This window comes from Bemisia tabaci, chromosome 3 (assembly GCF_918797505.1).
Source record: "Bemisia tabaci chromosome 3, PGI_BMITA_v3".
NCBI lineage: Eukaryota > Metazoa > Arthropoda > Insecta > Hemiptera > Aleyrodidae > Bemisia > Bemisia tabaci.
The window spans coordinates 54,869,716-54,893,510 of record NC_092795.1 but is presented as its reverse complement, the minus strand read 5'-3'; the positions used below and the strand labels follow the sequence as shown (position 1 = coordinate 54,893,510).

Below are 23,795 nucleotides of genomic sequence, written 5' to 3'. Positions count from 1 at the left end.
AAAAATAGTTTGATAAGAAATATCTGAAATGATATGAAGAAAAAGTCAATCCCCCTGCCCATACTTGCGAATGCTCATAAAACTGTACTGTTTCAGGCTGAGGGATGTTCTCTGCATCTGAGTCAGAAATTTGCTCAACTGTATCCTCTTACTCGAGGTGTACCAATATTATCATCAAAATCCGCGCCAGGCATAATTTTAGCTACTGGATCCATTGGAACAAGCTTGAAGAATAAGCCTGGTATATTTTTAAGTCGAGATGCTGGATTGACATGGAAACAGGTATGTATCTGTTACCAATTATAGTCAGCAAAAATGAATCATTTATTTCAAAAAGGTACCAACTCTGAAAAACAAAATATTTCAGGAGATAAGAAAAATACCCAATAGGCAGATAGGTTAATACAACAAAAAAATTTTAGGTGTCACAGGTCTATTACTTTGTCGGCGCAAAAGTTGCAAGACGTCCTTCACATTTTTTCACCGTAAAAATTGGATTTTAAATTTTCTAAGTTGGCTTTTTTTCAAAATGAACGAGATTGAGATGCTGGAATTTTGACTCAATATTGAGAAAATCAAGCATATGTATTCATGATGTTTATTTCTCAATGAAAACTTGAATCTAATAGCAAATAAAACAGGAAAACTTGAAAAAAAATCAAATTAGGTCCCCCTTATTGTCAAAAAAATTCAACAAAAGCTTTCAACTTTTTTTCGTATTGAGACGCTGGAATTTTGTCTCAAAATGAGAACAAAGGAGCACATGTGTTGATGATTTGGACGATGAGTTGGCACCTTTCCCGAATGAGCGACTGATAGTCATTGTTACTTGAAGCATTTCCGATCACAGTTTCAAAAAAATATCCTCTTTGGTGTAAATGCATCCACTCCTGTGTATTACTTTTCCATCAAAAACTCAATTTCGAGAAAAATCTGACTCGACATCTTCTTGAAACCAACCCTTACATTGTTGTTACAAATAATATTTTACTTCTTCAGAATTGTCCATTGTCTCTTCTTGATACTGTGACTCGGGTATCTTGACTAGGTACTGAATATCATGTAAACTACTTGAGGAACAATGTTTGTGAACGATTCTTTGAATACTTGAGGTAGAGAATTTTTGCCGAATAAAAATAATCACTTATTGGCTGGGGTAATGCTAGTTCTTACCTAAGGCAAGGTATCTGTAAATTCAAACAATGTGTTGGTTATTTTGCCAACATGCGTCAAATTTTAGAATAAAATCAATATTCTCATGATAGAAAATTGTGAAAGAAAATTTGTGCTCTAATGAACTTTTCTTCTCTAAAGTGAGAATACCAGTTTTACATTTAAATTTAATTCACATTGGCAAAATCACCAATATAGTATCCAGACAGAAATCTGAATAGCGTCTGCATTGGGCCCCAGTCAATTTGCAGTAAATTTAAGTTTAACATTTTTTGTAGTCAATTCCTTTGTTTTTTCTCATCCATCCATCTTCATTTAATTTTTTTTATTTCTCCTGATAGATTTTCAAAGGAATCTATTTCTACAATATTGGCGACCATGGAGGTATCCTAGTCGCAGTTCAGTATTTCAAGACGCATGGAGAGACCAGAGAAATTTTATACTCCACTGACGAAGGAGAACACTGGCAACGCCATGAATTTTCTAATGAAGATCTAAAAATGTATGGACTAATGACGGAACCCGGTGGAAACACAACAGTGTTCACTATGTTTGGCTCAGTTTTGAACAAACATAAATGGCTCATTGTGAAAGTCAACCTTAGAAATGCCTTTAGTAAGTACACCACAAACTTGGATTTGCAAAAGTTTGTCAAATCAGTATTGCCCTTCAAATGTTTTGGATGCACCTTCCATGAATGAATCAAAATGTTATTTTGATCTCTATTTTTGCAACAAAAATATTACAAGTAACTCCTAACCAAGGTATAATGTTAATACGGATGAATGCATAAATTCAATCTTCCTGTTTATAAAAAACAAAATCTACCTGAGTTAAAGTGCACACTTAACGTCAAGGTAGTTTTTACTTTATGAAAATATGGCAACTTCAAATTTGGCGTTTCGACTCTGTTTATGCATGTCATTTACACTTTGAACAATGCAGGACAAGAAAGAAACACTGCCCGATTAAGAATCGTGCCAAAACAATTTAAGTGCATGATTTTACTCTTTTAGACTCTGGTTTTTCTTGTGAGCAGAAAGTTCAAAGTTCCCGTAGCCAGTGCTAAATGGAAACATTTATATCTTGATTATCAGATAGTTTCAGAAATTATTGTTTCACGAATCACTTTTCAAGTGAAATCTTAGAAAGGTAACCTATACCAGAATGCTTAAAATCGTACTTTATTTAGTGGTCCATTCCAACTGTAGCGTGGACTATGGATTATGCAGATTGATTTGGCAAGTGCTCGTAGTCTCATACATAACCAGGGCAGGCGAATTTTGGACTATTGGGTACTAATTTCAGTTGAAACTTTCTGTTATATCATTATGTTGGGTACCTTAAGTAGAGAAATGCGTTTTCTATAGAAAGCATTGGTGTGGTGGTTGTGTGTACTGTCGTAGACAAGATAGAGATAAGTGTGAAATGAAAATTTACAGCATTGATCACGGAACATGAAAATAGGATGAAAAGGGAGGGAACTGTTTTCCAGCAGAATCTTGCACACTAAGCTTTTGAAATAGAAACAACTGTTTTCTTACCTTGCGTTCATAATAGTCCAATAATTAGTTAACATTAAAATAATAGTTTAATATTATGTTGAAAAACATTATAGTATTTTAGCAAACAAGATTATTTTGATCTCAATCGATGGTTTAGGGTCTGCTCGTAGAGTAAAACCAATATCAGGTCTCTATTATCATTAGTTTTAAAATTACTTTATCAGTCTATTTTCTTTTAGGGCAACCTAAGTACATACAGTAGATATCGGTTAATACGACATCGGTTAATACGACATATCGGCTAATACGACGGATTTCGTTTTCCCCGGGGAAACTCCATAAGTTAATACGACAACGGTTAATACGACATATCGGCTAATACGACGAAATCCCGTGACCCCTTGAATGTCGTATTAACCGATATCTACTGTATCATGTTTCATCTGGTTTAAAAAATAATAGTCACAACAGAGGATGGCTTATAACTGTACCTTCATTAAGTCTCCGAAGAAAATTTATTTTTTTCTCTCTTTTGCATAGGTGCCAACTGTACAGAGGATGATTATAAGATGTGGTCTCCAAGCAGTAAAACAGGCGAACATATGCCTTGTGTGATGGGTCGGAAGGAAACCTACGAGAGAAGGCTCCCAAAATCAAATTGTTACAATGGAGAAAATTATGACCGACCAAAAAAGATTGAAATTTGTGAATGTGACATCGAAGATTATCAATGGTGAGAATGAATTGCTGAGTTGTAATTATTTAGGAGGTCAAAATTTTATAATTAATTTGCGATCAAAGCAGATCATCTCTTTCAAACCTAGAGTTAGTCAGAGTGTGAAAAAAGATAGTAATGAAACAAAGTATAAGTATTTGTCTTTCGTAAAAAAATACATGCAAAATGTATGCGTGAAAATATGTGTGATCCTGGCTCCAATAACAGTATGTAACAGCCCAATTTTCATCGGCGCGTTCTGTAGGATAAGGTTTTGTGCAAGTGGTCAGCATGTCTGACTCGGTGTCAATAGGTCTCAGGTTGGAATCCTGAAAGTGGGGACAAATTTTTAATAGAATTGACAAGTAGACCTGCAGAAACAGACTTCACTTGGCCTTAATTCCTGAAAATTTGGAAGCCTGGAGCATGGATGTTTTGAGGTAGCTCAACTGGGATCTACCCAGTTAGATAGGCCTCAAAAAAATTGTCAAATAAATATAATAAATAATAAAATAAAACATTAAAAATAATAAAAATTCTCATTTAAAGAGACTTTTTTCTTTTTCAGTGACATCGGTTTTATCAGAAATGAAAACAGTCATCAATGCATTCGTGACAAGTCCAATGGCCTCATTGATCCTTATCAAGTTCCAGCAAGTTGCAAACCTGGACAGTTCTACAATCGAACGAAAGGCTATGTACACATCCCACAAGATGCGTGCAAAGGTGGTTTCGAGAAGCACTACCTTCCAGACTTGATACCATGTCCGTACAAAGAAGTCAAAGAATTTCTGCTTCTAGCTCAAAAGGAGAAAATTGTGCGTTTTGACCTTTCAAACCCAAATAAAATTGAGCAGCAAGTCTTGCCGATCAAAGACTTAATGAATGTTGTTGCTATTGAATTTGACCTGAAAAACAATTGTTTGTTTTGGGCAGACATTGTGAAGGACGTCATCGGGGTAAGTTTAGTTAATCAGAATAATTCCAGACTGAGACTAAAATTCTAATTTCATCACTCTCCATGACCTGTGTTCTCTTTTGTAGTTTTAACATTAGACTCAATTTTCTATTTTAATTATCAAATTTTTTAGTGTATCTGATTCTGAAGAATGAATCTCATCACTCAAAACCAATATTCAGGCAACAACAAATTGTTCTAATTACCTGATATTCGGTTCGGAAGCTCTCCTTTTCTCTCTTTTTTTTGTTGAAAAATTGGAATGTTTTAAAAAAATCTAATCTAATTGTCACTCTCCCTCTCACCTTCTGAGTTGAAAACTTGAACATCGTTTTATTTATGTCCACTGTTTTTCGTCTCTCTTACTTTAGTTTTTTTCTTCCTTTTCAGCGACAATGTTTTGGTGATGGTAAGCATGCGCCTGAAATACTTGTTGAGAGTCACTTATCATCTGTAGAGGGCATGTCGTTTGACTGGATATCAAGCCTACTATACTTTGTCGATGGCAACAGAGCAAGCATCCAAGTCATCCGAACTGACATCTCTCATAGTGGAAGAATGCGTAAAACAATTATAGGCCCGAACAAGCTGAAGAAGCCTCGAGGTATTGTCGTTCACCCTCGTGCTGGATATCTATATTGGACTGACTGGGCACAAGGTGAACCTAGTGTATGTCGCGCTAACGCAGACGGAAGTGACATTCAGAAATTGTTCACAAAACCTAATGTTGAGTGGCCTAATGGAATCACTATTGACCAAATTGCTGAAAGAGTTTATTGGGTCGATGCTCGTGAGGATTACATAGCCTCATGCGATCTCCATGGTCGTCATTTCAGGAAAATTATTAGCAGTGATGAACGAGTTTCACATCCTTTCGCAGTGGCAGTTTTCAAAGATTTAATGTATTGGGATGACTGGAAAGCAAATAGCATTTTCAGGGCTGATAAAGATCATGGTTATGGAATTCAGAATGTTGCAAGTAACTTAACTGGGCTCATGGATTTAAAACTGTATGCTCACAGTATCCAGGAAGGCACGAACAGATGTACCAACCAGACTGCCTGCTCTCACCTTTGCTTTGGATTGCCGGACAAATTTGTTTGTGAGTGCCCCGATATCATGATCAAAGTTGACAATAAATGTTTGTGTCCAGGGAAAGTTGAACCATTCAAAAATGGCACCTGCCCATCGAGCGGTAATTCATGTGCACCAGATCACTTCGCCTGTGACAATGGACCTTGCGTACCTTATTTGTGGAAATGTGATGGTGAAGATGACTGCGGAGACAACTCAGATGAAAAGAAGTGCACCACTTCGACTTGTGCTCCTAACATGTTCCAGTGCGTATCCACTGGAAAATGTATCCCTCTTTATTGGAAGTGCGACTTCGATCACGATTGTGAGGATGGCTCCGATGAGCAGAATTGCACGTACTCTCCATGTACCTCTGCACAGTTCAAATGTCATAACGGCAGGTGCCTCTCGAAGAAGTGGGTATGCGATGGTGAAGATGACTGTCACGATGGTTCTGACGAACTGAACTGTCGAAATGACACTCACACGACCTGTAAACCTGGCGAGTTCAAATGCAAAGACGGCTCTGAATGCGTACCACAATCGTACAAATGTGATGGCGAGAAAGACTGCAATGACAATTCTGATGAAGCTGACTGTGGTCCTACACAGTGTGAAGAGTGGCAGTTCCAGTGCAAGAACAACCACTGTATCTTCAAGTCCTGGGTCTGCGATGGTGACAATGACTGCGGTGATGAAGAGCAATCAGATGAGCAAAATTGCGAAGTCACAGAGACTCCAAAATTGCCACCTCGTCCATTCGTGCCGACTAACTCTTGTTATGAGTGGATGTTCGAGTGCAAAAATAAGAAATGCATCCCCTATTGGTGGCAATGTGACTTTGTCAATGATTGCGGTGACAATTCCGATGAAATTGAATGTGCCTCAAGCCCCGACAAAAATCCTGAAAACATCATTCCTGCTCCGCCTGCTCAGCCTCGCTGTTCAGACCATCAGTTCAGATGTTATTCAGGTGAGAATCCAAAGTATTCATATATTCACTCAATATATCTTTAACAAAATGATGAGTTCACAATTAATAATTAAGCTACAAGCCCTATTAAAGTTTAGTACCTATTTCTTCAATTCATCTATCATATGTGACCTACAAATTAAATAAAAAATTTTGGGAATTGATTTAAGTTCCTCTGCTCTGCAAAATGAGACTCAAAATCCCACCTTTTCTGCATCTGTGTGATATCAGAGTGACAAGTCGGCACGGTTTTATTTAGATTTTTATGAAAATGAGTGATCCTATCTTTTTTACTTCCTCCTCAAATGGTTCCCATCACTGTTTGCTCTGTAGGTGTTTCATTTTTATATTTTAGCCTTCTTCTTGAAGACAATTAAGTTGTTTTAGAAGTGATCTTCCTGTATGAGTTTAGCAGCACTGCTTCACAAGGTAGGCTTGCGTCTCAACACTCGTTTCAATTTCAATGTTTCTCCCTCTCTCCTGTTTTCTGACATAAGTTTTTTTCTAAAACTCATCCTGTATTTGTTTGTTTTTTCTCCTCTCAGGTGAGTGTATCCGTAACTCATGGCTTTGTGATGGCTTCAATGACTGCGATAAAGGTGAAGATGAAGAGAATTGCAAATCTATTAACTTTGGTTGCCACTCCAATAAGAACCAATTCAAATGTAAACTCACTGGGAATTGTATCCCATACAGCAAAGTTTGTGATGGTATCTCGCATTGTCTTGATGATTCGGATGAAGCGCTCTGTTCCTATTCAGGCGGTAACTCTCCAAGCACGCCTGCAGCACCAACCTGTCCTCGAGGGTGAGTGGTCCTATCAACTTACATAACGACGGTGAAACTACCAAACCACGTATCTCGTTTGCGGTGTTTAAAAATCTACGCTCACATTTTATTTTTTTGAAGTAGGCCAAATCAATATCATTCCTTGAAATTTTCACGGAATTTTCTCCGCACTAAAAGGAAAAATCACAGAAATTTTCAAGACTGGATGTTAAGTAGTTTTTCATTAAAAAATAAAGTATGACAGGAAGTCTGCGACGTCGCAAACCGAGATACGTGGTTTGGTAGTTTCACCGTCGATCAGTTCTTTCCTCCTCCTCATTAAATCACGGTGTCGAGATCAGGGAATGAAAAATTTTTGGAAATCTGTTCCAAAAACCAGGAATTTCTCCTGCTACTGTTTTCAGTTTAATTTTCCCCTTTAAAGTTATTTGAATTCTCTCCAGGTTATCTTTTTACCGTCATTTGCGGAACATATAAAAGTATAATTCTAAGTTTGTTTGCGTGCTAAAAGAAATTGTGGTAAGGAAATTTTAAGTACCTATTATTATTAAGATTTATGTTATTGCACCTGAGCCGTTGTTATTGACCTCTTGAGAGAAATTTTTGAATTTTCAACTCATCAGAATAATAGGGAATCTTTCATTGTACAGATAATATACAGTAAAACTCGCATACATTGGATCGCTTCTGGACCGGCCGAAATTTCCGATGTAAGCGGGTTTAATTTTGTATCAGGCGCAAATGACTATGCCCCACCCCCTTCACTAACGCGGGAACCGGGTATATCTTTCGACACTTTACGCTACTCTCTGACGCACTGCACCGCGGGACGAGAAAAAGAGGTGTGAAATGACGGGAGGGGATTCAAAACTTGGAAATGTGTGTTTGTGTGCTCTTGCTCCTCGCTGTCGCAGATCAGAGAGGGAGGAAAGCGCAGCGTCTGCATCTCATGCGTGTTGTAAACACAATAGCCAATCAGATCACACTGGTTCTTTATACTGTACAGAATTTTGGGGCAGTTTCGGACGGAAAATTTGTCACGATTTAAGCGGGTTCCATTATGAGCAGTTCCTATGAACCTGGGATTTTTTTAGATTGTTCTTATGGGCCAAAAAACGGGACCGCGCGCAACTGCCCTCATAAGTGAGTTTCCAATATAAGTATGGGATGATATATGCGAGTTTTACTGGAAACATCAGGAATGCTTTTGGAATAAAAGATTTGAATGAACGCTGAAGAATAAGCTAAAAGATGAAAAAAAAAAATCGATATTCATATCTGGAGCCATGGAGAGTTTTATCTTTTTTTTCCAAGGAAATTCTAGAAAAGTGAGAGAAAACTTTGATTCCTCATCAGGGAATTCCCTTACCCGGAGCTAATTAGCTCTTGAAAATTAGGAATGAGCATGGCCAAAAATTCTAGACGCCATGCTTGAGGCAAATATGCTTTGTACTCAGAGGAATCCATGAGAGGGAGCTCTTGTGCTCTTTTTTCCATAATACAAACTTATGTTCAGCTCAACATTTTCTTTTTTTCTCCTTTGCATCGAGAGTACGTTAAATCTACAAATGCAATTGAATGTTTTCTTCATTGAACATACAGTTCTTTAAAGCTGTAGCACTGGTACACGTTAAAAGCTGTTTAAAGCAATGCTTAACTGAGAGACCCATGCCACCATGCCCTGATCCAAATTTTTTGAGACTCAGACCTTACCGTGACACCTTTGGAAGCAAGGCCTACAGCAGAGAGAGACTCTGCTATTGCTCTTTGCGCTTGACATTTTCATCGCGTGCCAAAATGCGTTTGTTCCTTGAGCTATAATCAATTTTTCTTTCTGCACTGTAGTATTCCTGCATAAGTAGTCAGGAATAATTTACTTAAAAGGAATACTTTCCAACACTGATTAAAGCTTAAACGGTAAAAATGGTCAGTGACTTCGTGAAATTGTAAAAGAAGTGTATAATGATGAATCCACAATGTTTTTTTTCATTCTACATATTTAAATTAAAATATCAATTGTTCTCATTTATTGCATATTTATTCTCTCTCCATTTTTTATTGAAGTGTTGAACTTAACATTTGTTTACCTTATCAGGGAAGTTAAAATTTCTTCCAGACACTTGTTAACATAAGGTCTTCAATGTTTCATTCATTTTTTTACTTTTTCCCCTCTAGGTCCTTCCCTTGTGATGGAAGTCGGTGTTATCCCCTATCACACCTATGTGATGGTCATCAAGACTGTTATGATGGTTACGATGAAAGCAATTGCTCTAACAATACTCAAAAAATTTACCAAGTTTTCCAAATTGTTGCCGATATCAAAAACATTACAAGTACTAGTCTGCCCATCTATTGGTGGATTCCTATCTCCCATGACACTGAGCTGGAGTTCATGCCCTCAATTTCTGTCATAAACTCAATACTGTGGCATAATAAGACGTGGACTCCCAAGCTGGAGTACAGGTTTGAGGATTTGAGTCCGGACACAGCTTATAACATCACCATCTATGTCCGTGTCAAGGGAAATGAAACCGTTTATCCACCTGCAAAGTATGCCATCTTTGCCACGAATGAAGCAAGTAAGTATAGTCATGTGTTCTGGGTGTATATTTCTTCTTCTTCTCTTTTCATCATTTTTCTCTAAGCTGCGCAAGAATTCAAGTGTCTTAAAAAGACAAAAACCTAATCAAATATCCATATAAAAAAATCAATAAAATACCCTGGTTCGCAAGCCTTTTTTTTTCTTAAAGATTTCCCGAAAATTTAATTATTGATTCCAGTTATAGATTTTTAGCACTGCACCAGTGGTTTTTCCCATAATTTTTCCCCCTCTAATATTAAGCTTAAATTGTACATCTAAGTAGAGCTTTCTGGTTAATAATTTAGTTGTATTTCATTAACAGATCACCGAAAAGCCCGATTTCAAACTGTTTTTATACTTTCCTTTCACTGAGTACAGAGATGTAATCTTATCAAGTTGTTTGCATTGACATAAAAGTTTTTCGATTAATATTCTATCCTGTGCATAATTCTTGCAGCTCCAAGCCCACCTCTAAATCTGACAGCAACGCAGATTAGTTCCACAGAGGTGTTAGTCAAGTGGCTGCCGCCCACTCATCCAAATGGACAAATCACTCAATACGATCTTTACATGATGCCACCAGTTCCACCAATCGTGAAACACACAACCAAGACCAGCTTCACTATGGAAACCAACTTCGAAATCAACAAGACCTATACATTCTGGGTTTGTACATTTCTGAGCACATGGGTAGCCTATTCATGTAGCTTTTAATCCACAAAGGATGTTCAAAAAGTTTTGCACATTTTCGGGTTTTGAGCGAACAAAAGCAGCTATCAATTTGCGGTTTATGTGTGCTTATAGTAGGCGTAATTACCAATAAAACAAAAACCAAGAACAGCTCTCTAGCTTAAAAAATGACAGAAATACAGAGTTTTGAAAATGACATGTAGCATGACCACCTCTAGAACCTTTGGCCTTGTTTGTCAAGAAAAAAAAAGTTAAATGAGAATTAAGTGTTTTTATTGAAAAAACTTACAGAATCTTATGGAAATTGACGAACTTTAAGCTTCTTCATCGGATGACACGGCCGACTCAACATTCGGCTTTGAAGTCTTTGAAGTCTTCTTAACAGAAGGTTTTGAAGAATTTTTGAACAGCGGTTTTGACCTCGGGCATGGAATCAAACCGTGTGCCTCTCAGAAATTTTTTTTAACTCAGGAAAGAGTCAAAAATCACACGGAGCCAGGTTCGGACTGTTGGAGGGGTGCAGGAAAAGGACAATGTTGTGTTTTTCCATGAACTCCTGGGTAAACTGCGGCTGAAGCTTTGCGTTCGAAGTGGTGGAAAATACTTCGAAAAACAGCCGAATGTTGAGTCAGCCATGTCATCCAATGAAGAAGCTTAAAGTTCGTCAAGTTCCGTAAGATTCCGTAAGTTTTTTCAATAAAAACACTCAATTCTCATTTAACTTTTTTTTTCTTGACAAATATAGCTAAAAATCCTGGAGGCGGTAACGCTACATGTCATTTTCAAAACTCTATATTTCTGTCATTTTTTAAGCTAGAGGGCTGTTCTTGGTCTTGTTTTATTGGTAATTACGCCTACTATAAGCACACATAAACCGCAAATTGATAGCTACTTTTGTTCGCTCAAAACCCGAAAATGTGCAAAACTTTTTGAACATCCTTTGTATTTATGCTGCAAAACTCTACTTTTTGAGGGGATATGTAATATAATATGTTCATAAGCTGAATGAGACTTTATTTTTCGATTGAGAGAGTTCTACATGTACTAAAGTGGAATCACATGAAGTCTGCTTACCAATGAGTCAAAAATTTGGATAAATCATATTTTCTCTCTGGTTCTATCAAAATCTTAGTGTAAACAATTTAATCAATTTGGGATAAGTCTGAATCTGGGTTTTTACATTGTCAGGAATTTGTTTAATTTGGACGTATTTTTTGTCTCCATCGTTAAGTTTTCTAACGTTCTGTCGGAAAAAAGGGCTTTTATTTCTAAAAAGTTTACCACTTGTAAGACTTTGTATGTTGAGGTGAAAGTTTGATTAAATCAAATACACATGCCTTGCAGTAATTTTGTATTTTGTCCTTCTTATTTTAGGTTGTTGCAAAGAATTCTGCTTATGAATCCAACTACTCGGCAACAGATTCAATAATTTATGATAGCGAGTCATTGATTGACAGTATAACAGGGTTGAAAGTTCTTTTAGTCACCGAGCAAATGGTGACATTAGCTTGGGACCCTGTGAAAAAAGCAGAGGGCTACTATGTGACTCCTCGTGCTGCTTGGCGTCCTTACCCTGATCATCCAAAGAGCACTGTTTCTACGACTACATTTAATGGTTTGTTTTTATTTTATACTAAAGTAATTCCATAATACCAGGAAAAGTGTATTGGCTTCACAGAAGGACATCAACCCTTAAAAATTGCCCTTCTGTCGGAGATGTGCAATTATTCAACTTTTACTCTTAATCTTGGCTACAACCCCCCCCCCCCCCCCCCCCAATGGAGATGAAAAACCTTTGGTAATTTTCATTATGTACTCTTCTTTTTCAATTTTTATCATATTTTAATCTTAATCCTACAAATAGTTAACTTTTTTATTTTAATGGAGCCCTAATACGACCAACAGTAGATTTGATGAATTGCTTGATTTGCTTGTCATTAAGATAATTACAAAGAAACTTCTCAAGAAACATCATTTAGTTTTTAAATTGCTCTTCAAACTTTGATTATACATGAATAGATCCTCTCTGCTCAGTGACTTCCTTTGAAGTCTTTAGTTGGTACAATCTCTGTAAATTTTACCTCACTGTCATCTTTTCGAGCAGCTTCTCTGAAAAGCTTTGCTTTCTCTACCCCTTCTGATTTCCTTCATTTACTTATTTCAATGTGTTTTTGTTGCAGTAACTAATCTAGCCCCTGGTGTTGAGTACAACATAGATGTGTGCGCCTATAATAAACGGTATCAAGGCACTCCTGCCACCGTCAAGGCTGTAACTAAAGGTAAAGACATCTGATTTTGCTCATCTCCTCTTTCTTCCTATTTTATACATGATCCAATTTCAAAGTTCAAACTTTTTCTCAATGGCAGTAGGAATCCAGCTAAATCCAGTCTTTGTCGAGTTTTAAGATTCTAGTGTCTGAGAACTTTTCCTTTAAGTTACTTTTATTTCCCATGCGACTACTATTGTCGTTGGTAACTAAATGGGAAAGTTTTTAGAATCCAAAGGGGAGTGTAAAAACTCTCTTTTATCCAAAGGAACTGAGAAGCATTTATCTGATGCTCTTTCCTATCTTTTTTTCTGCAACGTTAAATTTTTCCTGAAGAAATACCTTGATATCAAATCATACATAACCTTTTTCACTTCTTCTTCTTCCTCCGTTGGTTTATTGGCTTATATTCCTTATATGGTATCTACAGCCAGCTATAGACAAAATAACCTTTTTCTCTGAAAACCAGAAAATTTTAAAAGCCAGCAATCATAAAATGTTAACTTTTGTCCTCTTTGATGTTCCGAATTTTACCAAAATATTCCTATCTCATTTTGATGATTGTTTTCAGGCAAGCCTCTTCCAACTGTGTCAAACTTGAGTGCCTCAGTCACAAAGCACGATGCCACAACTGTGCTACTGAAATGGGAGGCGCCAAAATACTTCAATAAAGAGAAATGGCAGTATGGAGTGTACTATGACAACACAAAGAACATTTGCAAGCTCGCCAGATCAATCACGTACAACACATCGGTTGAAATCAAGGATCTAGATGCATGTGAAGCCTACTCTTTCTCTGTGGGCCTGGTCAATCCTCTTGGACCAGGACCTCTTTCCCCACCAATCACGTTGGTAACAGAGTATGATCCAAAAGCGCCACCCAAAAATTTAAGAGTAATGGTCAATCCGACCAACAATTCTCAAGCTCTTGTCACATGGTCATCTTCCTGCAGCGTCATGAGAGATCCTGTCGGTTACTCGGTGAGTTTTGTGTTCCATCTGCAAATCGCCTTGCTATTAATTTTAATTGTGAGAATTTCATTACACCTTCAGACAGATTTTAACCGAGGTAAACGTGTGTTATTTTACTGTGTTACAAGTTCCTTTTTTCAGAGTAAAACATCCTAGCATCATATTCAGATGAATTTTAAAAATCTAATTTTGAAAGGAATTGTGTGGAGTGCATGGGTAAATACGCTCTTTCATTTTTTTTGTTGAGGATAAATTAGGCTAATAGTTACAAGTACTTACTTTTGTCTGAAGCCTAAACGTTCATGACTTTCATTTGATGGATGTGTGACAATGTTTTTTTAAATTAAAAGTTATTGTTCTAACAATTGCTTTTCTCCGTAGGTTTATGTCACAGAGTTGACTGATGGCCATGGAAAATCGATGATCGGCAAAGTCGCTCCTACCAATGCAACGCAGCTTCACTACATGTTTGACACTAATTATGGAGCCCACTACAATGTCTCCGTTAGCACTGTAGAGTTCGGCTCAAGGATGAGTCAATCTTTGACTCATTGGGCACCACCTCTGCCAGTCCCACACCAGTTTGAAGTATTCCCAGAAAAGAATGGCAGCTATGTCCTGTACTGGAAAGAGCATGAATTACCATCATACATGAAGAATGTCAAGTATGTCGATTCTTTCTGTCCCATTAAAATTTTGACTTGCTCTCAACACTTTTGTAACTCCTTCACCGCTAAAGCGGTCATAATGACCGTTTTCTTGTTGGTTGCTCCGTGCTAGAACGCTTGAAGTTACTATCCAGGGTTTTAAACAGTGCTTTTCCATTGCGTTGTGGTGTGATAAAAGCACTACCTGTGGGTTCCCTGAGTAACGAATTGTCGAATACTAGTTACTTATGTAATAGATAAGACTAGATAGCGTCACTCGGGTAAGTGGAAACCCTGATTTGAAGCGTTCGAGTCTCGCTTTTTTTTGCGGGTCTCCCCAGCTCAACAAGAGCAATTTTGCAAAAATACGTCAACAGTGAACATTTTAATTGGTCAACACTCCATTATATGTTCCGAATTTACGAGCATTAGAAAACTGGAAAGTTAAGCACGCAGGGTAATGGTGAAGACCTGTAATTTTTTGGAACACGACAGTTAAAACAATATATTTAACTGAGGCATTAAGAGAGTTGATCATCGACAAGTAGGCTTGCCAATGCATATCATTAGTTTCAGAGAAGATAGAGTAAACACTTGAAATATGCAAGCAAAATCAGGAGATTTTTCCCATGCAAAAAAGCATTATTCAGTACCTGCTGGATATTCTAGCAAATTATCTGGTATCCAGCATTATGGTTTCTTTTCAACTCAAATCAATACTATTGGGTCTCCATCAAAATTGTAGTATTTTACATGAAGCATACAAACCTTTGCAGTGAACCTCTTGGGTAAAATTATTATATTACGGTCCGCCTTAACACTAACTTTTATGTCAGGATTTTCTTCAGAATTTTGATCTGCATGCAGAAATCTTGGTGATGGATCAGTTGCGCTGGTCTCAGAATTGTGTTTCAATTCTTTATACTTGTAAATTAGCCTAAAATAATGAGATCCGTTCCAACAGCAACTTTCTGCGTTGAATATCAATTGAGAAATGGTGCTTTGAAAAATTCATCCACCGGGTAGTGACACCCTTGGTTTCTTCCGCCTTGGTTTCATCAGTTGGGGAGACACAGATGGGCACTGGTTACTCAATGTCAGACTCAGATGAAAACAAGGTGAAAAAAACCAAGGGTGTCAATACTGCAGTGGATAATGTCATAAACCGAATTTTTCGAAGGGCGATATCTCTATTGATATTCAACGTAGAAAGTTGCTGTTTGAGTGAATCTCATTTTTTTTAGTTTATCTACAAGATTTAATCATTGAGATACGATTCTATCACTGATCTATTGGCTTTTCACCTGGCCAGTTTTCTTCAATTTTCATTTTTGTGAGCAATCAGGTAAACCTAATATGTGTATCCTTCTTTTTGTTTCAGTTACTCTTATGTTGTAGTCGTATCAGAGGGCTCGAGTTTGAATCTTGCAAAATCCAAAGAGTATAAAGTGAATTCCCCTCCCTACATCCTGACAGACGTCAAGGATGGTATCAATTATTCGTTTGGTGTCCAACTAGTTACTTCTAATGGTTACCGCTCTAGCCTCTCAGAAGTTTTCTCCTTTGGAACTCCCCTTGGTAAGGTCATCACATCTTTTCAACACTCATTCAAATCCTTCAGATCAAAAAGAAAATAATCTTCAATCGAAAGTTTGAATTACTAAGAATAGAATAAAAATTTGAGATGCAGCTCATCACGTGTAGTTCAGATTATGATCCTCAATGATGAGTGACTTAGATCAGAAGATAAGGTAGAAATTCCAGACAAGATCAACTGTGAATTGGAAGAATTTCAGAATCAGATTTCATGTCTCTCTCCTCCTTATCTTCATTTTCCTTCCACTACTGCAATGAAGCGTCTTCTGAGGGAAGTGTTTCGTCAGATGCTGGGATTGAAAACTTCGATCTCCTGATGGACAAAGGAATGAGAACCGGCAAAAAAAAAAAAAACCGAGTGTCATCTAAATTAATTCTTACTATTCTTGAGCTCATTCCTAAAGGTAGCCCTCAAATGAACGCTGATTGCGTATAGATGAAAATTTATAAAAATGCATTTTAAATTTAGCGCTTTCGCTGTGAAAAATCTGACTTTATTATTTACCGCATATTTGCAGTGTTTGTTGACTAACCTAGTCAACTGGGCTTACACTGTACTGCAAAATTTTAGGATTACTTTTCTAACTGTAGCTCATTTTCTCAGGGTACTGGTCAGAAACGCTTCACTCAAGTGGCGTCATGAGTGGTCTCTTGGTCTTCTTATTACTTGTAGCCTGTGCTGGTCTCATCTTTGGAGCTGCCTATACGATGCGAAAACGGAGGCGCAACTTTACGCAGTTTGTTAACAGCCATTACGATTCCCGTTCTGGTTCAGCAACATTCATGGCCTCAAATCAACTTGGTAAGCTCTTTGCCCTCGATTTTTCGATTTTTCTCTGAGTTTTGGCCCTTTCATCTGGAAAGAGATCCTGTCTCTTAGTCATACCTAATGTCTCTTGGGCCATTTTCTAATAGCCTTCAGGACTTTCTCTCCCTGGATTATCTTTCTTAGACCTTTACGTTTCTATTTAGGAAGGATAAGAAAGTTTTTAATTCATTAGGGAAAGAACAGTATCAAATAGCAAGTGTAACATGGCTCTTCTCAAAAGATTTCCAGTAGACTTCATCAGATACATACCATTTCGGCCAGAATGCAGGTGATAGCTGGTCCTGATATAATGTCAGCAAAATTTCATCTGGTCAGGATTTTTTGCAAATTCAACGCCAAAAATGCATAGATGCCAGCAATATAGCAAGCAACGATGACTTGCTGGGGGAATAAGCCAACATTGTCGGCACCACATCTTAACAGAAAGATTAAGTCCCTCATCTTCTTTACCTTTTAATGTTTGCCCACCCTCTGCTGAAAAACCACTCCAGAGATGAAGGTGAAATTTGCCATTAGGATTCTTCAGGCCTGAGGAAAGTTCTTTTTTGGTGGTAGATGTTTTTAAAATATCCATCCATAGGAAAGGAGTGTTTAGGAATACAAAACTTACTGATTTTGTGTTTTCTCTGGCTTATTATTCCATACCTGAATCATGGTGATGGCATGAAGCATGGTGGTGGTAAAAAATCATGGTGAGACTAAAACTTAGCATGATAAATATGTATTTATATTTTAAAATTTTATTTACAAAAAAAAAAAATAAGTTCGATTAGGCTTCTTATCCTCCTTTCAATGACAAAAAAAATGTGCTATACTGAGAATTTGATCTGTGATTTTGATGGTTGTGTCAGTCTATTAAATTGTTTCATTCTCTTTCTCATTTGCTTTCCAAAGGAATGCCATTCTTAAGTAAGTATGTTTTAATTCCTGTCATTAATTTGTCATGAAATTTTTAAGACCGAAAACTGAAGGGCCTACCTCGTCATCCCTGCCACCCTTTAAAAAAAACTCCTTTAATCAGTCATCAAGGATTGGAAATCTGTCAAAATTGATTCCTTGTCAAAATTTCAGATATTTTTCATTCTGAGAATATCAGTTGTCTTTGCTCGCAATATAAAAGTGTATCTAATTCACCATCTTGCAGGTATCAGGATATCCAGTCGACTGGAGCTATAACCAAAATCGCCATAACAGTTATCCCCTTTTAGCGAAGATATCCAATTCCTTGAACTTAGTATGTTAACTACATGCAATTTATGGCCGATGTATCAAATTTGGTAGTTTGTGACTCCCACTGATGTAAGCAGATTTTGACAAGTTCGGTTTGTTGACTGTCGAAGAAAGTTGAAAGTGAACCGCTACTTTGCGTTATTCTGCCTTACTCTGCGTATTTATATATGTAATGATCACTAATTTTTTTATCTTCTCCTTTTTCCAGAAGAGGAAGAAGACACGCCTGTGATTCAAAGCTTTGCAGATGATGAGCCGTTGGTTGTAGCGTAAAGAAGATGAGTCACTAATTTTTATTATTAATTTTGTTTTTGTTGTTACATTAATTGACCTGTGATAAAAAAAAACGTTTTTCAGTCATGATATTGAGTAACTGAGTACTGAGTTGTAAAATTTTTTATTCTTCTGTGAATTTGTTTTTCACATCAAAGCTGAACTTAGAAATTTTTTACATGCCATTCACCAGGAGAAAACCCCTGTTTCTTTCAGGCAGGAGTCTTGATTTCTCTGTTCCTAGACTACTTTTCTGGAATACTTTCTCCGAACTATCATTTCAGACTGTTCTCACTTATATACAGAATTTCATGTGAATTGATTCAAGATTTCTATTTTTTCATAATGTAGTTTGTGAAAGAATTTTTTTTGCAAGCTTGAATTTTTTTCTCTCTGTTTTTCTTTTCCTTTTGAAAAAGTTCTCTCACAAAAATTACAGGAACCTCCTTGAGCATGACTGATTATTTTTACTGAAATCTCACACGAAAGATTTCCTCTGCTCCAAGGCACCTTATGTAGTCTGAGTAGCAGGTCCTGTTTTGAAGTTCAGGAACTTAAAAATTTACGGCAACAAGAGTATCTTAGTTGACTGGGAAGCTGTGGGTAATTTTTACCGTGACTTTACACTATTAATGGAAACTTGCACAGTATTTTTGTGATTTTTGCCCTGTCTCACACAACAGAATAAAGGGTAAGGTATGGGAAACTTAAATCTTATGTAGTGTTTTTACATAAAGAGGAATTTAAATTGCCTGTAGTTTCTTTGAAACAGCTTCTAAATTTCATGAATTTGATTCATTTCCCTCCTCCCTCCTCCCCTCTAAACTCTTGTCAAAATGTCAAGTGGATGGTATTTAAGTATTCGAATCCCATCAATCTGGAAACTGAATAAATTTTAGCCGTAAAAGAACTTCTTTGTCTGCTGTGCTGTTTTCATTACATTAGTATGCCTGTATTTTTCATCTTACAAATTTATTTATCGACAACCTTGTAGATACCTTCTCTTAGAACTACTTTAATGAGATTTTATTTTCTATTACCCAAACACAAATGAAAAGACATTGTAGAAAAATTTGAAAGCAACTCTAAAGACATTAAAAATAGGTTTGAATTTTTTATTTACCAGGTATAGCTTTATCTAAGTATCTGATGAGTAGCAACTTATCTCTCAAAGAAGTTTAGAAAACGATGTGTCTCATAATTAGTTGTATCCTTACGCATAGTCACAATTTTGATGGCAGGCCACTTTTAGTTGTTTTAATTTTAAAATTTTAAATATTGTGTCAAATATTTTAATCATTCTTAATGAGTCTTCAGATAATCAGCATTCTGTTCCATTCTTTTGGTGTTGTAATGTAATTATCGTATGGAGGGTTTGCCTCCTCTTCCAATTTTCTCTCATCTGCTATTCAACTGAAGACTGCTCATAACCTTATTCTTTTTATACCCTTTTTTATAAATCTAAAACTGTGAATATGTTATGTTAAGCGTTGTTACTGGAGGTACATGTATCTTGACATTGCAACATTCTTGTGAATTTCAATTTTATAATAGGATTTTTGTTTGTTAGTAGATTTTTGTCAACATCAATTTTGAACTACGTGACAAGAGTTATTATTTGTATGTGAGCAAGCTCCTTTTTTTGTAGAGTATTCAACTTTATTTAAAAATTGGACCCAAGACATTCTTTCAGTAGCATAAAAGCTATTTGGTTGTTTATGTAGGGTTGCCACAGTCAGGGAATACCGAGAAATGTCAGGAAATCTGACGGAAGTGTCAGGGAAAAATTGTTGAGTCACCTTTTTTTGCATTCTAGAACGGATTTGACTTAATGAACAACAGATTTTGCATGAAAGCTATTTCAAATTATGTCTTTTGAACTATCAGGCATATATTCAATTGTCAGGGAATTGAACCAAAATATGACAGAGAAATCAGGGAAGGGAATTTCATTTTCCAAACACTGCGGCAACCCTGGTATTACATACTTATTTATGGGATGTAGTTTTGGTAGTGTATTGGAATGAGAATATGTATTTTAATTGGTCAAAAAATGTTTCTGTCACAGTAACATTTTGAAGTTTTAACACGAGATAACTCTTAATATGAAAGACATTCTATTTAATTGCTGTAGACTTTACACCTGTGGTTCAGCTCATCTGAATCAGCAAAATTTTAAGACTTGATTGCTGTAACTATTTACCCTATTGATTGTTTATTTTCTTATGTAGTTATTAATTGATGTTACCATTACTATAAAAAGTTATTGTGTAGTTCAATCGGTGTGTGAACTGTCTTATTCTATCTTGAGTTAGAATCTCTCAGGTTGAATTTGATTTTATAATGGTTGTTTTACAAAGAAAATGATATTAGACATTTGTGCAGTGAAAGCAACCAATTACCTTAGTTCTAATCAAATCCGTCATGAATAGATATGGTGGGTTCAATTGACTTTTTGTCTGTCATAAATAGAGATAAATGGAGTTGTATAATTCTTTAAAAAAATTCAATAAGAAGTTAAGATACCAAATTTACCCAAATGGTACTTTCTATTGGAAATTTTGAGAAGTATTTTGTAAAATTACCTTTAAGCTGAGTATTAATTTAATGCTAAAGATTCAGAATTCATCGGGTTGATCAGTAAAATTTTGCTAAAGCTGTAAGTCAGAAGTTTGGGACTCCTTCTTTTCTCATCTCCAATGTAGTTTCCTTTTTTTTCCTTCTATCATCACTGGTGCCTCCCTCTCTTGATTTGAAAGTCAGTCAAAAAAATTAAATTTTAAACTAATAGTGCTTATTCAATGAAAACATCTCAGATCTATCAAATTCAGCTATACTTAAAATAATTTTGGTAGTATAAAATGTGCCTGCATGTGCTATATTTTTTTCACCATTCTCGCTTGAAAGTGGCAGTGGTCGAATGAAATTAGTTTCATGTAGAGTTTCACAATGGTTCTCTGAAAAATCTTGATCTCAAAAGTTTAGCCTGATGCATTTATTGACTTTAGTCTCGATTTATACTTAGTTCTGGAGTATTTACTGTTAATGTAAGGTGTGAGTCGTCCGTTGATAGGATGTTGTGCAGTATCATGCAAACTTTTAATTGCAATTTATGTATTTTAAAAAACGAAATTGTAAAATGTATCCTGTAAAAGGACAATAAATTGTGCCTGTTGCATTTATGGTTTGCTCCAGTCAAGAAGCGCAGCCTAATTATTTCCATCAATTGGAGTTAAACAGTAACATTGGGTGACCAGCTTGGTTCTCTCTTTCAGAAAAAATCATATTTCATCATCGGAATCCTGTTAAAAAGTGTCGCTCATAGAGTTATATGCCCCATTCCCTCAATTTTTTGTAGCAGCAAAACATTTTAAGCGAGTGTGAATGACTTCCCAACCATTTATTATATCTTTCCCACTTTGTGTAAAAGTCCAATCTATTAACTCAAGTGATCTTCGATTTTTCGTGATATTGGTTTAATCGTATAACTTTTATCCATTCGACATCCCATACTGATTACATACACCATAATTTCAAGCATAATTCTTAATGAGCATAACTCATTGACTTTTTCGTTTTGTCAAATTATAGGGCAAAGTTGATTTAAGTTGAGTCTTGATGATTTTACTTCTTGAGATAACTAGGACATCTCTTCTGTTAACCAGTTTATCTTGCTTTCAAGTTAGGTTTTGTTAAATTTGTACAGTTTGATTCTATTTGATGTAAAGTATGTACAGTTAATTATGAATTCTGAAGTTTTTTCCTCAAGCACGAGAAGTAAATGTAAACTTAACGATGAATTGGTGAGTGTAACTACAGGGGTAGTAGGTACAAGGATTGTACCGAACTACCACGTTTCTGGGGGGTATTTCACTAGTAGTAAAAAAACTGAATATTCATGAGTAAAACATAAACCCTCTTCCACTAGTTAATTTCACTAACTTACTTTCATAGATTTTATTTAGTCAAGAGATTTAACTCTTCAGAGGATGTTATCATTCTAGTTCCTGGTTTTGAGCTGTTATCATTGTAAGTAAAATTAAGAGTTAGAATTTCAATGTACCTTAATTATTATTTTAGAAAAAAGATGTAATATATGTAAAAAATTGCCACATCTTTTTCCTAACTTGTGAATGTTTTATGATTATTTTCCAATTGTACTTGCTAAACTATTTATCATTAAAATATTTTCTTTTGAAACCTTTGTACATCAATCAGATACGACACATAACATAACATAAAACACCCCACGAAATCTTCAGCCAAGAAACAGTCAAAAACAAGATTAGTGTCTGAACATACGTAAGAAAGACCATAGAATCGATTTTCGTTATCGAATATCCATCTTCGAATATCCGCGGTTATCCGCGATAGTGAGGACGGGTCGACTCGTGGAGCGTTTTGGACCAGAAATTCGGACTTCTCGACTCATTCTACAGGGGACTCGCTTCATTTCAGCCCGATCGGAGAACTTTCGATTTTGACCCCTGAATTTTAGTCCATGTAACCCCTGTCGATTTTTCTCGATTTTGGACGGGAAAAAAAATTTCTAGATTAGTGTCGAATCCTACGTAGTTTGAGGCGTAGAATCGATTGCGCACGGTCCCGAGACGCGGCGAGGCTTCCTGAACCGAGAAACGGTCAAAAACGAGCGTTTTTGATCCTTTCGAGCATGCTCGAATATCCGCGGTTATCCGCGATAGTGAGGACGGGTCGACTCGTGGAGCGTTTTGGACCAGAAATTCGGACTTCTCGACTCATTCTACAGGGGACTCGCTTCATTTCAGCCCGATCGGAGAACTTTCGATTTTGACCCCTGAATTTTAGTCCATGTAACCCCTGTCGATTTTTCTCGATTTTGGACGGGAAAAAAAATTTCTAGATTAGTGTCGAATCCTACGTAGTTTGAGGCGTAGAATCGATTGCGCACGGTCCCGAGACGCGGCGAGGCTTCCTGAACCGAGAAACGGTCAAAAACGAGCGTTTTTGATCCTTTCGAGCATGCTCGAATATCCGCGGTTATCCGCGATAGTGAGGACGGGTCGACTCGTGGAGCGTTTTGGACCAGAAATTCGGACTTCTCGACTCATTCTACAGGGGACTCGCTTCATTTCAGCCCGATCGGAGAACTTTCGATTTTGACCCCTGAATTTTAGTCCATGTAACCCCTGTCGATTTTTCTCGATTTTGGACGGGAAAAAAAATTTCTAGATTAGTGTCGAATCCTACGTAGTTTGAGGCGTAGAATCGATTGCGCACGGTCCCGAGACGCGGCGAGGCTTCCTGAACCGAGAAACGGTCAAAAACGAGCGTTTTTGATCCTTTCGAGCATGCTCGTTTTTAGTCCCAAATTTTAGTCCAAGTAACCCCTGTCGATTTTTATCGCTTTTGAACGGGGGAAAAAATTCCTAGATTAGTGTCGAATCCAACGTAAGAAGGAGCGTAGAATCAATTCTCCATGGTCTACGGACTCGGCGAGGCTTCCTGATCCGAGTGAACGGTCAAAAACGAGCGTTGTTGCAT

General features: G+C 36.7%; 1 protein-coding gene across 2 annotated transcripts in view; it reads left to right on the top strand.

The window, feature by feature from the left end:
• LOC109033036 (sortilin-related receptor) overlaps positions 1–22,472 on the top strand; it is a 33,002-nt gene extending 10,530 nt beyond the window's left edge. Inside the window, exons 7-22 of one of the 2 annotated variants that reach the window (XM_019045444.2) lie at positions 97–282; positions 1,515–1,788; positions 3,219–3,411; positions 3,962–4,352; positions 4,742–6,398; positions 6,944–7,205; positions 9,363–9,766; positions 10,226–10,434; positions 11,833–12,073; positions 12,639–12,737; positions 13,297–13,706; positions 14,079–14,362; positions 15,726–15,922; positions 16,545–16,742; positions 17,664–17,678; positions 18,208–22,472. In XM_019045444.2, coding sequence (XP_018900989.2) covers positions 97–282; positions 1,515–1,788; positions 3,219–3,411; positions 3,962–4,352; positions 4,742–6,398; positions 6,944–7,205; positions 9,363–9,766; positions 10,226–10,434; positions 11,833–12,073; positions 12,639–12,737; positions 13,297–13,706; positions 14,079–14,362; positions 15,726–15,922; positions 16,545–16,742; positions 17,664–17,678; positions 18,208–18,272 — 5,085 coding nt within the window. In that variant the 3' untranslated portion in view covers positions 18,273–22,472. The remainder of the gene's footprint in view (positions 1–96; positions 283–1,514; positions 1,789–3,218; positions 3,412–3,961; positions 4,353–4,741; positions 6,399–6,943; positions 7,206–9,362; positions 9,767–10,225; positions 10,435–11,832; positions 12,074–12,638; positions 12,738–13,296; positions 13,707–14,078; positions 14,363–15,725; positions 15,923–16,544; positions 16,743–17,663; positions 17,679–18,207) is intronic. The other variant, XM_019045445.2, reaches the window with a different exon arrangement.
• The last annotated feature ends 1,323 nt before the right edge of the window (positions 22,473–23,795 follow it).